Source organism: Taeniopygia guttata, chromosome 37 (genome assembly GCF_048771995.1).
Source record: "Taeniopygia guttata chromosome 37, bTaeGut7.mat, whole genome shotgun sequence".
In the NCBI taxonomy this organism is placed as follows: domain Eukaryota; kingdom Metazoa; phylum Chordata; class Aves; order Passeriformes; family Estrildidae; genus Taeniopygia; species Taeniopygia guttata.
Genome location: NC_133062.1, coordinates 2,646,796 through 2,662,962, shown reverse-complemented (window position 1 = coordinate 2,662,962; position 16,167 = coordinate 2,646,796). Strand labels below are relative to the sequence as shown.

The 16,167-nt window shown below is 58.2% G+C and overlaps 1 protein-coding gene across 1 annotated transcript in view; it reads left to right on the top strand.

Moving 5' to 3' along the window:
- The window catches only part of LOC101233471 (uncharacterized), a 509,180-nt gene that overhangs the window by 471,886 nt on the left and 21,127 nt on the right, over window positions 1-16,167 (top strand). Inside the window, 1 exon segment of the mRNA XM_072921466.1 lies at window positions 10,920-11,527. Coding sequence (XP_072777567.1) covers window positions 10,920-11,527 — 608 coding nt within the window.

Genomic DNA, 16,167 nt, shown 5'->3' with positions numbered 1-16,167 from the left:
CCAATGCTACCTCTGTCACCCTAAGTGATCTTTTAAAGGAAGAAGAAACCACGAGACTTCCTACTGCTAGCCCACAGACATGGCTGCCAAGACTTTAAAGGGATGCGTTGCATCAATCTCCCTTCACGCTCGGAATCCATCCACGCAAACATCCAGAAACTGAAGGAACTTGTGAAGGACTTAAAAGTAGAAAACAACCCAGACTGGGTCAATGACCTTTTTGGTGAGAGGGGATTAATGGGATAGGGTACATCTTTGTCTAAGGGAATTTTGTGGATTTTCATTGTAATTGTCATTGTGTTAGCTATGTTCTCATGCCCTGTCCACTGTTTTAAAAGAACTATAGGGCACGCCTTTTTCCTAAATACAGAAATTGGAGTTGTACCAGTCAGAGGCCCTGCAAGGCCTCCCTGGCGGTCACTCACCTAAGATAAGAAATGCCTAAGTCACGGTGACTGGACCAAAGAAGCCCCTCTTCTGCATTCAGACCCTTCTTATCTCTCTGTAAGGCTATAGGTCATATTCTCCTCAAACCTGGCAACTGGACAATTTCCAACACCCCAGTACCCCATATAAACACCCATTTCTGCCCAGTTTGGCAGAAGAACTGTCACTGAATCCCTTCAGAGGAGCTGGCAATAAAGGACATCGCTGTGGAACCGCATACAGCCTTTTCCTCTCTCTATCCCTGTGTGTCTGCCAGAGGCACTTGTGAGCACAGAACTAAATCACTGAGAGCTGAACTCACAGAGCTGAAATCACTCCAGAGGTGCTCGCTAAGTTGCCTGTGGCTGGGAGCTGAGCCGAGGGACCCAGACAGGCTGAGCCTGACAGCGCAGCGCTATCCGGACACCCACGGCAGCGGCTGCCCGGGGGTCAGATGGACCCCTGGACCCCAGGCAGCATTAACCAGGAGTGACTGGGATCACAGAGGAACCATAAAGGAAGTTACTGCAATAATACTGGGACTGTCTGGGAGTGACTGGAATCATACTGGGAGTGACTGGAATCATATTGGGTGACTTGGAGTGACTGGGACCTTACCTTACTGGGAGCAAATGGTACCATAATGAGAGTGACTGGGTTCATACTGGGATCATACTGGGAAGGACTGGAACCATACTAGGAGTGCCTGGAACTATTATAGGGGTGAATGGGAACACCTGGGAACATGCTGGGATCATGCTGGGATCACACTGGGAGTGACCAGGATGATACTGGGATCACACTGAGTGTAACTGGAAGTGACTGGGACCATACTGGGGTGACTGGGAGCCACAGGGCCCATGCTGGGAGTGGCCTGGGGGGAACTGGGGGAACTGGCCCAGCTGGGGCTCAGGGTTGTTCTCCCCCAGGGCTGCCCCGGGTCCTGCTGCCACCCCTGGCCCCACAGAGCCAAGGGACATGGGACAGCTGAGGGACAGGAACAGGGCACAGCCGAGGGACAGGGCACAGGGACAGGGACAGGGCACAGCCAGGGAACACGGCCTGGCCAAGGGACACTGAGCCCCAGCACTTCGGGCTGTTGCCCTTGGGCTCCCAGCACAGGCCCAGGGGCAGAATCCCCTCCAGAAACTGCTGTTTGCTTTCAGCTCTGCTCTGGAACATTCCCCAGGAGCCCCTGCAGTGGCTGCAGCCCAGCCGGGTGCCCGGGGCCACCAAAGCCGCTCCGGCAGTGCCCTCCTGCCCTGGGCAGGGCACGGAACACCCAAGGAAAGGCTCCTGCTGGGCTCAGGGCAGGGACAGGGCACTCCCCTGGTGCTGCCATGGGCACGACAGAGACAGCCTGGGCAAAGGATTGGGATCGATGTCCCATGGAATCCCAGCAGGGATTACTTCTCATTGCACTGCTCTCATTGGATTGGTTATCAATTCCAATCATTTCCCCATGGAATTCCCATGGCAGTGGGTTAGAGGGGAGATCCATCCATGGAATTCTCACCTGACTGGGATGAGAGTGAGATCTGGCCATGGAAATTCCATGGCAATTCCTGCATTCCCAAGTTCCCCATTCCTGAGTCCCCCATTCCCATAGGAATTGCCCTTCCCCTCCTACACCCACCTTTGTGCTCCAGAGCCTCCCAACCATATCTGATGTATTTTGGGGCCTTTCCACACAGGTGTGTCCCAGGTAATGCTTCATCTGCTCCACTATGATCCCTCTGGATTCCCAGCACCTCTGGGTGATCCAGGTGGCACCGCTGGACACTGCAAAGCTCCTGGATCCCAGCAGGAAAGAGATGAAATCCCAGCCCTCATAGCCGTACTGGTGGGATCCATGGATGCTCCATTGGACAGGAGGTCACAGCTGGAAACCCCCTGCACTGTGTGGAGACCTGGGAACGAGGAGAGAACAGACACATGGAGTCGTGTCCCAGCCCCTGGGAGCCCCTTGGAGCTCCCTGGATTCCCATCCCAGCCCCACAGATCCCCCCCATCCCCAGAGATCCCATCCCAGCCCCTCAGAGTCCTCCATTCCCACTGATCCCAGCCCAGCCCCGGCTCCCCCCACTGCCCCTGCTCTGGTTGTACCGGCCCCGTCTCCAGGTCACTGTCAGCCACGGGCCGGTTCCTGTCCTTGAGCAGGGTCTGGCTGTCCCAAAATCCCAGCTCTGGCTGTCCCAATATCCCAGCTCTGGTTATCCCAATATCCCAGCTCTGGCTATCCCAATATCCCAGTTCTGGCTATCCCAATATCCCAGCTCTGGTTATCCCAATGTCCCAGCTCTGGCTGTCCCAATATCCCAGCTCTGGCTGTCCCAATATCCCAGCTCTGGTTATCCCAGTATCCCAGCTCTGACTATCCCAATATCCCAGTTCTGGCTATCCCAATATCCCAGCTCTGGCTATCCCAATATCCCAGTTCTGGCTATCCCAATATCCCAGCTCTGGCTATCCCAATATCCCAGCTCTGGCTGTCCCAATATCCCAGCTCAGCTCCCACCCCCATCCCCGGTGTCTGTGCCTCCATCCGGCCCCGCTCGCTGCCGCAGCGCTCGCAGAGGGTCCCGTCCACGTCCCCCACAATCAAGGACTGGGGGACCCCCGGGCCGGGCTCTGACAGCGCCACTTCCAGGAACTGCAGGGAGTGGAAAACTGGGGGGACATGGAGATTTGGGGGAGCTGAGGGGGCTGAGAGTTTGGGGATCCAGGGGGGTCCACAGGCCAAGGAAAGGGGGGACCTGCAGAGCTGGCAGAGCTGGGAAGGAGGTTCAGGGGCTGAGAGCCAAGGAAAGGGGGTGCAGGGACTGGGAGAGCTGGGATGGGGTGTCCAGGGAATCCTGTGCCCAGGAAAGGGGATGCCAGGGCTCCTGAGTGTAAGGAAAGGAGGAGCTGGGGGCTGGGAAAGGCAGGAATGGGGACCCAGGGGTCCCAGGTCAGGGAAAAGGGTGGGACTGGGGGTTGGGAGAGGTGTGGGATGGGAACAGGTTGTGTTGGTGCCGGATAAGGGGGTGCAGGGGGGTCTCAGTGCCGGGCAAAGGGGTAAAAGGGTGTCTTGGTTCTCAGGAATGGGGGCGCAGGGGGGTCTCAGGGTCACGGAAATGGGGGGGCAGGGATGGAAAGGTAGAGGGGAGTTCCAGGGGTCCTTGAGCCCAGGAAAGGGGAGTCCAGGGTTTCCCAAAAAGGGGTACCAGGGTGGGGACACCCGGGGTGTTTGGGAAGGGGGAGTTCAGAGGGTCTCTGGTTTTGCACAAAGGTGGGGCTGGGGGCTGGGAAAGGCAGCAATGGGGGTCCAAGGTGTTCCAAGGCGTTCCAGGATCAGGCACACGGGAAATCTAGAGGCTGGGAGCAGGGAAAAGGGGAGCAGAGGGCCCTGATGTCCGGAAATGGGGGATTCAGGGGGGTCCCTGTGCAGGATAAGGGGAGCAGGGGGGGTCCCGGTGCCGGCAATGGCGATTCAGGGTCCCGGTGCCGGGGTCCCACTCTCCCCTCGCCCGCCAGGAGCGCCCCCAGCCCCAGCGCTGGAGCCACCGCGCTGCTCCTCCTCACTCCCAGTATGATCCCAGTAGGGTCAGTCACCCAGGAGCTGCTCCCAGTATGATCCCAGTACAGCCCAGTCACTCCTGGCATCCCCCCACCCCTCTCTGCGTTCCGACCTGTCCCGGCTCCATCCCCGCCCCTCCCGCGGCTGCGGGGAGGAGAAGGAGGAGGGAGGAAGAGGCGGAGCGGCAGCGGGAGCAGCAGGAGGAGCGGGGAGGATGAACCGCGGGGCTCCGGCTCCGCCTGAACTCGCAGCACCCCGGGAGCGTCGTCCCCATCCCGCAGGTGCCCGGGCAGGGGGAGCTGGCCCCAAATATCCCGGGGCTCCCTGGGTTTGGGGTTTTTGGGGGGATGTTTGGAGCTGGCGGGGCTCCAAGGCCGAGCCGCAGCTGCCCTCGGGGGCACATCGGGGGTCCCCGGGAGGTGTTTCTGGGGGGTCCCGGTGCGGGTGGCGGCAGAGCCCCGGCGGGGCCGGGGAGATGAGGGTCCCCCCGCGGTGCGGGTTGGGCTTCCCGGCCGGGCCCTCCGAGCTCTGCCGGGGCCGCGAGGGGACCGCGGATTTGGGGAGCCCCGGGAGAGCCGCGGCTTCCCTGGGCGGGAGCGCAGAGAGAGGAGAGCCCCAGGAGCCCCAGCGGGGACCCCGAGAGGGGGGACCCCTGGCAGTGAAGTTTTCACAACATTCTCCATTTGCTGTTTCCCTTTGCAGCTTCAGCCATTTCTGTTTCAGAGTCAGATCCTCACCATGGGCTCTGCCTTCAGCTGTGCAGATTCCATCTGTGTAAGCAGGCAGAGCTTGGGGTGAGGGGCAGAGGGAATCAGCCAATTCCTGCCCCAGGCAAGAAGAGCCAGGTACATTGTCCCCCCTTTGCCCCAGCAGTGTTAATTTGCATTTCTAAAGCTCCTCGTGGGTGCCTGGAATGCAGCTTCTCTTCCAGAGCAGCTTCAGCAGCCTCACATGTGGCCCCCCCACAACCTGCTGATTTTTTTTTTCCTTCAGATCATCTGTTTACTGTTTATGGGTAAAAGGGTCACACTTAAATCTCTTCTAGTTTTACGAAGTGCAGCCTAAAGGTGAACGTTGAAAAATGCAGACCAAAATTTTGGTATCTCTAAGAGCCACATAAAACACAGACAAAAAAAATTCCAAAGCAATTCACTTTCTTCTCTTTCTCCTCGGAGTAAAAACTCATTCTCACATCCCTGACCAAACCCAACCGGCAATATAGAAGTAGGATTATTACAAAAAATACTCCAATGCTATAAACTTTGCACTGAAACTGCAGGAAAAAAGAAAAACTCTACCACTATGTTTAGTGGAAGAGTCAAGGCATTCCTTAATTCTGGCCAGGATGTGCTGCAGAAATCATTCCATCCCCACAAAGCCCGGGCGTGCAGAGAAAATCGTTCCATGACACGTGGGTTTTACTTGATTTTTCCCGAACTTGATACAGTCTGAACTAGTCTAAATCCACTGGTTAAATGTTATGTAGTTTCAGGCTGTGCAGTTTTTAGTATTTGGTTTCCTTGTGGCCCCGGATTTCTTTGCTTCTGCTGTTAATGAGGTGGGAAGTGCTGGATTTCCTTCTCAGCCTTTTGCAGACCAGGTGTCTGCAGCCCTGGCAGTGTCTGGGGTAGGTGTTGGTTGCTTTTTGCTGCTGGGGTTGATGTTTTGCTGCTGGTCGTTATCTTTGTGGGTATCTTTTGGGCCATTCCCAGTGTGTTGAGATGTTAAACTCATCTCCATTGAGTGGTGCAACATCCCTTAACAAAACCTTTAACATTTCTTTCCCCAGGGCCAAGGCAAAGCAAGCCTGAGTAGAGAAATGAAAGGTTAACAATGTTAAAGTCTATGAGCTGGTGTATTTTCCATCAATGCCATGGCAGGCAGGGCAGTGTGTGAGTGTAAGTGAGAGCCAGAGTGGAATTGTCCCGTGCTCTTGCCCAGCAGCTGTGGCAGGGCAGGCCCAGAGAGCGCTGAAGCTGCAGCAGTGGCAGCAAGGGCTGTCCCCGGTGCTGGAGCTGCCAAAGGAGGGTGGCCAGGCCGAGGATTTCAGCAGAGGATGTGTGGGCAGGCCCAGGGCCTTGCCCCGCTGTGGAGCCCTGGCTGCTGCTGCGCTGCCTTCAGTGCAGGCTCAGTGGGGGCCTCCCATCCTCCTGCTGCAGGCGGGAAGTGCAAATCTCCGGGGCTGCAGACACCTGGAGCCGAGGCTGAGGGGTCCCCCGTGCTCAGCTGTGCTGGCGGCTGTTTCTGGCCTCGGGGCCACTTGGCACGGGCCACGCCACTTGGCCACCAGTGGTGCTGCTCTGCACTCCTTAGGCAGGAGCCGATGTCCTGCTGGGATGTTGGCAACAGCAAAGTGCCAAGGCAGGCTCTGTGCCAGCCCAGCTTTCTGGGGGAGAGATGGCACCAGAGACAGGATTCTGGCCACAGACTGCTTTAAATGTGCATCCCTTATCTCTACCCTGCACTAGGTGGAGAATTCCCAGGGTAAGGAATTCCCGAGATCAATTCCAAGGGGAAATGATTGAATATCTGCCCTGGGTCTGGCTCTTCTTCTTGCCCAAGCCAATGGCAAAAGCCGTACCCATGGCATCTTGGTTTCTATCCCCAGCTTCCAAAGGTGTTTCTTTCTTTCCCCTTTCATTCTTTGTACCCAGCGTGAGCTCTGGGGGTGCCAGGGGTTCTGGAGGTCCCATTGTATTCCTAAAGCTGCCATAACCCCCTGGAGGATCTTTCCTGTAAAATGAGCTCTGCTGTCTGAGTCTCTTTCATTTTCAATGCCTTTTATTGGAATGATTTCTTTTAGAAATATCTTTAAAAGTGATCCAGGGGTTGCTGAGCAATCACAATTGCTTTTGCCCCCTGTTAGGTGAGATGGTGTCACCAGAAGATATTGAAGCCTTCCTGCTCAGGGCATTTCAGTGCCAGGCTCTTACAAGCACACACAGCTGTGCCGGTTGAGCTGACCATGGGGGGTAACCTGGGCTTTGTCTGATTCCCTTTCCTCAATAACAGCGTGTCTTGGAACTCTTTTCCCTTCTGCTGCCCTTGAAGAGCCATCCACAAAGACATTTTCTGCCTCAGACCAGGCAATGTCTCCTGAATCTCGCCCAGGCTGGGTCTGGAGCTGTGTCACTTGAATGCAGTGCTAGGTTTCTTCCCAGCCCCTCTGGGGGCTGTTCAAACAGGAGGCTGGGTTAAACCCTTCCCCTGTCCTCAGTTCTGAATCCTCCTGTGCCACTGAACAAGTTTCACACTGTAATAACCGAGCACTGCTCATCCATTGCGAGGCTCTTTTGGTTATCAAAGCTTGAACTTGATGGCAGACTGGAACAGTTGGAGATCCTGTTGTCATCAGGTTTTGGGCCTCAGTTCCTGTTGAAGCTGTGGCTGAAAAATTCTGCAGACAATGAGGCCACTGTGGCCACTGGGTGAAACTTGTTGGCCCAAGAATTCCTTTGGCATGGCCCTGTTGAACATTCCCCATCAATTCCAATTTCTTTTCTGAGTCTGGAAGAGCCACAGCTGAGGCATCAATATTTTTGCTTGTTCATTTTCTCAGGTTTTGCTCTCTTTCTCCTGTCCATACCACAGCATGGAGGCTGTCTGGGGTTAAAAAGTCCAGACATTTGACACAAAGGTACAGCAGCAATAGCCTCTGTATCACCTTTTACAATATTACAATGCCATCATCAAATTCCTTCCTAGATAATTACAATCACAGTAGGAAGAGAAAAAAAATAGTTTAGTTCAAATTAACCTCCCACAGCTCCTAATTGAACAAATGACACCAGCTCAGCTTTCCCAGTTATTCCCTTAATAATGAAAACACTCCTTTACAATGTTCCCCCCTTAGGTGTAAGATTCAGAGTGGATGGAGAGGCCCCTGTGTCCATCAGGAGAGGCCTCCTCTTGATGCAGACCCAGCCTGGATGTTCTCCAGGGCTGCAGTGTGGTGGGTCCCCGGTGGGATGGGAGCTCAGAGAGCCCTGACAATCCATGTCCATGCAGGGGTGGACTCGCTCCTCCTGAGGGTGCTGCTGTCTGTGCTTGCAGTGTCCTTGTGGGCTGCAGCTGGAGCCCTGACTCCTTCCCAGGGGCTGTTTGGGTGGGCTCTGCCCTGGCCAGGAGGGCAATGCCTCTGCCAGGTGTTTGTGGCTGACGCCGTCCCCTGGGTGCTGGGGCCCCCTTGGGCCCTGGGGTTGGTCCCTCAGGGGCTGTGGGAACTCTGCCATGGCCTTTGCCTTCAGCTTGGCCTTTTGCTCATCCCTTCTTGCCTTCAGCTGCTGTGCCTTTGTGCCCAAGTGCTGCAGGGCCTTCTTGTGCCACTCCTGCAGCCCCGGTCACTGCCTGTGGGTGCTCATCCTCTGAGAGCTGCTGAGCTTTCTGCAAAATCTTTCCTTTCTGCAGGGACCCAAGCCAAATCCTTCACAGAAAATCCTGAACTTTCCATGCGCACTCGGCATTTCCCAGAGGTTCCTTTGTTTTGCTCCTTGTGCTCAGGGTCCCCTGCACAGCCCGTGTGGCAGAGCCGGTGCCTGTCCTGCCGCAGTGTCCAAAGGCGGCCCCCCCGGCGGGCAGGGCCGGCAGCTCCCCGGGGCCGGGCAGCGGCCGGGGCGTCCCGCAGCCTCCTGGGGGCCGGGGGCCACTGCCGGCCCTGCCTGGGGCTGGTGGGGTCAGGCAGCGCCCGGCGCTGAGCCCCGGCTGCCCCACAGCCCCGGCCCGGCCCCGCAGCTCCCCACAGGCCCCCAGCCCTGCTCCCGGTCCCACACCTCTGCGCCCGCTGCTGCCGCTGCCCACCACAGAGAAACCCCTGACATCCTGACCTCCTGCTTTTCCTCTCCTGGAAACTGGGAATTCAAAGTATCAGCTGGCAAATTGTCAGGATAAGACCCTGCTGAAAAACATTCCAGTCCTCTGTATTTTTCTGTTCCTCCTCTTTTCCATCATCCTTTTTCTTACCACATAGATTCCTCCTGCTCCTTCTTGCCTGAACCATATTGCTTAACAGTCCTCTTCACTCAATCTTTTCCCAGCACACCAACACCATCCATCCCCTGCTGTCCAAATCCTTTCTCCCCTTCCCTTATTGCCCCCCTGGGTGTCCATGTCCTTTATTACCTCTGGGGGAATGTGCAAACTACCTTAACATTCTCCGAAGGAACCCTTCAGAGACATTTTGGGGTCATCATCCCTTTGGCCAGGACCCCTCCCTGGCTTTCCCTTTTCTCCCCTCCATGGGTGCCCTGCCATGTTCACTCCCCGAAGGTCCCAGGGAACTCACTGATGAGATTTTCAGTGCTCTCTCCCTGCTGACTCTTCACAGACCCCCCTGATGTGTCACTCGTCTGTCTCCTGGTCACTCCCGGGTCCCCAGTCAATCCCTCGTGCTGCCGCCGCCAGCCAAGGGAGCCGATCACCCAAAGTGGGTGAGGCACCTTCAGCTGCACTCCCTGCCCCAGGGTGTGCGGGAAAATTGACATCACCAGAGGATTCTGTCCACAAAGCAGACAGAGGAGTCCTGTAAATGGAATTTCATTCTTAAAAATGGGAGAGGCCATGGGACATTCCCCATGGGATGTCTCCAACTGTTGGAGGACACAGCCTCCTTTTCATCCTAATTCTCCTGGCCACATCTCCCTCTGCTTTCCCCACTGGCTGAAGTACTTGACAGCTACAGACTTCCCAATCCACCTTCTACATACCCAACTTAATATGCTCCCCACTTTTTTATAGCAAATGATATTCATGGCTCTGTTAAGGCTTTGTTGTTCTTCTGCAAGTTCATGAACTGAGCAGGGTGTTGGCTGAGCAGCAGTCTGTGTCATCAATTAATAACATTTTCTGAAACCAAGGCTTCTCCTGTCACTCCCTTGTTTACAGCTCCCTGGCCCTCTGAGCCTTCCCCCTCGGCCCCATCGCCCCCGCGAGGGGAATTTGGGGAGGTGGGAGTGGGGCAGCGCCAAGGCCGGGCCCCCCCGCGCTGTCCTGGCGGGAGCGGCTGCAGTGGGGACCGAGTGCGGGCGGGAGCGGCCGAGAGCCCAGCGCTGCCCCAGCCCGACCTGCCCCAGCTCCATCCCTGCCCCTCGGCTGGGATGCTGTGGGTCTGGGGGGAAGAGGGAGCCGGCAGTGGGTGCTGGGCCTGGGGGCAGGAGGAGAAGGGAAGGAGAAGGAGGCTTGAGGAACACAATGGTCAAACGATGCAGGTGGCAGGAGAGGGTGGGATTGTGCAGGAGAAGGAGGAATAGCAGGAGGAAGAAGAGTGTGAGGAAGAGGAGAGACACAGGAGGAGGAGGAGGAGCAGAAAGAGGAAGCAGCAGAAGGTTCCACCCCTCCCTGTATCTGCAGCCTCCCCCCAGCCCCAGGAGCGTTTCTCCCCCCACATGCAGCAGGTGACTGTGGAGGGGGATGCAGGATTTTCCCAGGGTGAATCTTGGTGTTTCTGAGATTTCTTGGGCTAAATGTTGGTGTTTTGGTTTTATGTGGCAGCTGAATCTTTATGTTTTGGAGGAGGTTTTTGCTGACTTGTGATGTTTGGGGAGTTGTTGATCTGTATCTTAAAGTTTGTGGGATTTTGGGGCTTAATCTTGGTGTTTTGGAGGTTCTTACAGACACAAGATTCTCAATGACTTCTTGAGATGAACTTGGGCAAGGAGGAACCTCCAGTCCAAGGTGCTCTCCTCTTGTTTTTTTCCCCAAACCAGGATTTTTCATTCCCTGGGTGTGCCTGGATGGCGGAGGAGGAAAAGCCCCGGAGATGCTGCAGGAGGAGGAGCTGCAAACCCAGCCCAGGGAGCTGCGGGGAGGAAAGAGCCCCCCTGAGCCAGGAAGGCGGGCGGAGATCCAGCCGGAGCTCGGAGCTGGTGGAGAAGTCTAATGGCAGGGAGAAGCCCCACAAGTGCTTGGAGTGTGGGAAGGGTTTCAGTCGGAGCGACAGCCTGATCCGGCACCAGAGGATCCACACTGGGGAGAGGCCCTACGAGTGTGGGGAGTGTGGGAAGAGGTTTCGGACCAGCTCCAATCTCCTCGTACATGAGCGGAGTCACACAGAGGAGAGGCCCTTCCGCTGCCCCGACTGCGGGGAGGGCTTCAAGCACAACTCCAACCTCACCGTGCACCGGCGCATCCACACCGGGGAGAGGCCCTACGAGTGTGGGAAGTGTGGGAAGGGTTTCAGACACATGTCTGGCCTGATTGAGCACCAGGTAATCCACACTGGGGAACGGCCCTATGAGTGCTTGGAATGTGGGAAGAGCTTTGGGCGGAGCTCAGCCCTGAGAAAACACCAGCGCATCCACACCGGGAAGAGGCCCTACAAGTGTCCCCAGTGTGGGAAGAGGTTTCAGAGAAGCTCCCATCTCCTTGTACATGAGCTGATTCACACAGAGGAGAGGCCCTTCCGCTGCCCCGACTGCGGGAAGGGCTTCAACCGCAACTCCAGCCTCACCGTGCACCGGCGCATCCACACCGGGGAGAGGCCCTACGAGTGTGGGGAGTGTGGGAAGAGCTTCTCACAGAGCTCTCACTTGACCCAGCACCAACGGAGGCACCACTAAGGGAAGCCGTGTGAATGCCCCGAGTGAGGGAAGAGCTTGGAGTGAGCGAAGAGAGTGAGGGAAGAGCTTGGAGTGAGGGAAGAGCTTGGAGTTAAGGAGGAGAGTGAGGGAAGAGCTTGGAGTGAGGAAAGAGAGTGAGGGAAGAGCTTGGTGCGCTGCTCCAGCTCCATCCCCCATGGGAGGATCCGGGCTGGATGATCCCCAGTGACCCCCGTGGGGCAGAGCCCTGCTGATCCGTGGTCCTGGTGATCCATGCTGGGTGTGGGGAAGGTGTTGGCTTCTTCTCCTTGTGCTGCTGTGATTTGGGTTGGTTCCCATGGATGGGGGATGGGAGGTGAGTGGGGGGTCCTGGCGCACTGCGGGGGGCTCATAGCTCGGGGGTTCCCAACGCTTCGGGGGGTCAGGGAAGGGGGGAAGCAGTGAATGGAGGGGGTCCCAGTAAATTGGGGGGGGCACTGATGATAACAGGGGGTCCTGGGAGACAACGGGGGGGAAAGGACCGAACCTTAAGGGGCTCCCCTAGTGCTGGTTAACCTCCCGTGCCCCCCCAGCCCTTGGGGTCCCCACAGTCCCTGCACTGTTCCTGGGGGTCCCGCGGCTCTGGGGGGGTCAAAGCGGAGGGGATGGAACCTCTGCCATGGATGGGGGTACAAAGGGGGTCCGGGCCCAGTGCTCAGCGGGGTCAGTGCACGAGGGGGGCCCGGTCCCTGTCCCGGTGCACGGGGGTGGCGCTGCCTGGGGGGTCCCGGTGCTTGTGGGGTTCCCAGGGTTCGATGGGGGTCCGGTCCCTATCCCGGTGCTTGGTGAAGGGGGGGCAGTGCCCGGGGGGCTCCCACTGCTCGGTAATTGGGGGGTGTCAGAATCCAGGACATCCCTCTGGCTGCCCTGGATGGCTCAAGACCCTGGCAGGGGCCTCGGAGACCTTGGCATGGTGTCAAGAACACCGGTGGCTTTGGTTTTAGCCCCTGGAGAAAATTGCCAACTTTGTATGAGGAATTACAAGGCACAAGAGTTTGAGTAGCGTGGTAGATGAATTAACACAGGGTGGAAAAGTAGAATTTTAACACTTTAGAATACGGGGTTCAATGGGACAAGGTGGAGGGATCTGGGTGTGTCCTGACCTTCTTCTCCTTCTTTTTGCCTTCCATGTCTTGCTGTGATGGTGACACTTTTCTGTTGGTTGAAGGTAGAGACACACTGTCCAACATAAATGATAGATATTGGCACGTTATTGTAAACACAGTACAGTAGTTTTTAGTGTAGAAGGCAAAGAGCGCCCTGAGGGCAGGGAGACTGCCACAGACCGACCTGCTAGACAGAGCTCAGCAGAGCGGACAAAGCTGTTAGAGAAAAGGGAAAATAAACGGCCCTGAGAAGCAAAGCTCCGCATCTCGACTCCTTCTCTGCCCGCGCGGGCTGGGAGAAAAGGACTTTTCACAATCTCGGGGTCATCTCGACCCCCAGAAAACCGAGAGGGGGTCTCCACTCGTCCCAGTGCCCGGTGAGGGGGGGTCAGTGCTCAAAGGGGGTTTGGGAGCACTGAAGGGGGTGCGGGTGTGGTTTTTGGGGGGTCCCGGCGCCCCCCGGGGCAGGGTCAGTGCTCAGCAGCGGGGGCTGCCTGGGGACCCCCCCGGCCCCCAAATCACAGCCGGGTCTCCTGCAAGGCACTGAGGGGAGGCTCGTTCACCCCCCCGTCCCCACCAGCGTCGCCACACACCTTCCCAAAGTGTCCCCAAGTGCTCCCAAAGTGCCCTCAGAATGTCCCCGAGTCTCTGCCGAGGTGACACCGGCCTGATGACGGCCCAGTGGTGATGTTGCTCTGTGCACAGCAGCCTCGGGATGTCCTCCATGGCTCTTTGGCACCACTCGGCCACTGCACGGCCACCGTGGCCAGGAGAGGGACAGAAGAAGAGGGTGTTGATGTCCCCAAGTGTCCCCAGCAGGTGACACATGGCCAGGCGGGCACTGGCCTCCCACAGCTGCTCAGCCTCGGCCGCTGTGGCCACCAAGGCCCCACGGAAATCAGGGGACACCTCCATTGTCCCCTCTAGGGCAGCCTCGATGTCCCCGAGCCGGCGCTGCAGCTCCTGGGGGAACGCGGTGGCTTCCTCACACGCGGCCACCAAGTCCCCCAGCAGCCCCAGGTACAACTCCAGCCGCTGTCCCCTCCCGGTGGCCGCATCCCTGCAGGTGTCGCGGAGCTCGGTGGCCACCTTGACCAGCCGGGCCCATCTGTCCATGAGCCTGTCCAGCACAGGCCTGGCGCTGGCCAGGGCTCTCACACAGGCCCAGGTGGTCCCTGGGGTGTCCCCCAGGTTGGCCAGGGTCCAGCCCAGGGAGGGGAAAGGGTGGTGGCCCAGGGAGGGGACACGGTAGTGCCGCAGGGCGTCCTGGAGGTGAAAGATCAAGGTCCCCACAGCGACATGCAGGAACTCTGGGGACACGTCCAGCAGCACGTCCCTGTGCGGCCTGGCCATGGTGGCCATCAGTTCTCTCAGGGTGGCCACCAGCTCGCCCAGTGTGGCCTCCACGGCCACCATCGCCTCCAGCAGCTGGTGGGGGGACAGCTGGGGAGGGGACAGGAGAGGTGTCAGGGGCCTGGTGGCACTTGTGGCCTCCTGTGGTCCTGTTTGTCCCCTCCCTGGAGGGCTCTGCTGTCCCCTCTGTCCCTTTTGTCACCCGCTATCCCCCACATTCCCCCCCTGTCCCCTCCTGCCACCGTCGGTCCCGTCCACCCCTCTGCCACCCCTCTGTCCCCTCTGCCCCCTTCCACCCCCGTGTTCCCCAGTCCCCTCCTGCCACCCCTCTGTCCCCTCTGCCTCCCCCCCGTGTCCCCCCGCCGGGACTGTCGCACCTCGCGGGGCTCCATGGCCACTGGGGACACTCCGGGGAGGGGACACGGCCGGGGACAGTTGGGGACACGCGGGAACGCGGCGCGGCCGGAGAGGGGAAACAGGAAGAGGTGATGTCATCGCCCCGGCCCCACCCCACCTTTGGCCGCTTTTGGGGGATCCTGAGGAGATTTTGGGGGGTCCTAGGTGAGCTTTGGGGGTCCCAGGTGAGGGTTTGGCGTGTCCCAGGTGAGGTTTGGGGGGTCCCAGGTGAGCTTCGGGGGGCGTCCCAGGTGAGGTTTGGGGGTCCCAGGTGAGGGTTTGGGGGGTCCCAGGTGAAGGTTGGGGGGTCCCAGGTGAAATTTTGGGGTCCCAGGTGAAGTTTGGGGTGTCCCAGATGAGAATTCCCAAGGATTTGGGGTTTCCCAGCTGCCCAGGTGAGGTCTGGGGGTCCTAGGAGAAGTTTGGGGGTCTCAGGTGAGAGTTTGGGGGGTTCCAGGTGAGGTTTGGGGGTCCCAAGTGAGGTTTGTGGGGTCCTGAGGAGATTTTGGAGGGGTGCAGGGGAGCTTTAGGGGGTCCCAGGTGAGAATTCCCAAAGATTTGGGGGTTTCCAGGTGAAAACAGCTCGGGGGGGCTGAGGGTGGAGGGGCTGGGGAGGTTTTGGGGTGTGTCCCATGGGTGGGGACGGGGCGGTGAGGGAGGGTCCGGGGGAATTTGGGGGGGTGGGAGCGGGCAGGACGAACCCCCAGACACTGACCACGCCCTCTTTAGACCCCGCCCCATGTTTTGGCCCCGCCCCTTGCTGCTGGATACGCCCACCGAGCGCCCCGCCCCCTCAGGCCCCGCCCCTCCCAGTTCCAGCTCTGGGTTCTGGCCCCGCCCCCTCCTGAAACCCCACCCCAAATGAGCCTTGGCCTTGCCCCCGGACAGATTTTTATCAATGGAAACCAAAAATCGCCACAAATCGACCCAAAAATTCAAACCCAGGGGAGTGGGGGAGGAGGACCACACCTGTGATGTCACGGGGGAGGGGCCAGGTGGGATTTTGGGGGACTCCAGGTGGGCTTTGGGGGGTCCGAATGGGTTTGGGGGATCCCAGGTGTTCCTGGGTGGGTCCAAGTGGGTTTTGGGGGAGTCCTGGTGCGTTTTGGGGGATCCAGGTGAGTTTTAGCGGGGGCCCAGTGAGTTCAGGGGGGCGGTCCAGCTGTCCCTGGGTGGGTCCAGGAGATCCTGGGTGGGTCCAGGTGGTTTTTGGGTAGGCCCAGGCAGTTTTCTGGGGGATCCAGGTGTCCTTGAGGCCGGTTCAGATGTCCCAGGGGTGATCCAGGTGTTCCTGAGGCATTTCCAGGTGGTTTTGGGGGTGTCCCAGGTATAATTTAGGGGGATCCAGGTGTTCCTTGGAGCTCCTGCTGTGTGTGTCACCTCAGCAGCTGTGATGTTGTGCTGTTCCCCCCTCCCCAGCTGTCTCATCCCCCAGGTGTGATGATGTCACACACGTGACATCACTGTGTCCCTGCACAGGTGGCTCTGTGTCCCTGCACCCACCCAGGTGTGACATCACCTGTGTCCAGGTGTGACATCCGTCCCCAGGTGTAACATTACCTGTGCCAAGGGGTCACTCAGGTGTCACTCAGGTGTTACTCAGGTGTGACATTACCTGTGTCCACGTATCACTCAGGCGTTACTCAGGTGGGATGTACCTGTGCCCAGGTGTGCCAGGTGTCACTCAGGTGCCACTCAGGTGTCACTCAGGTGTCACTCAAGTGTGCCCAGGTGTCACTCAGGTGTCACTCAGGTG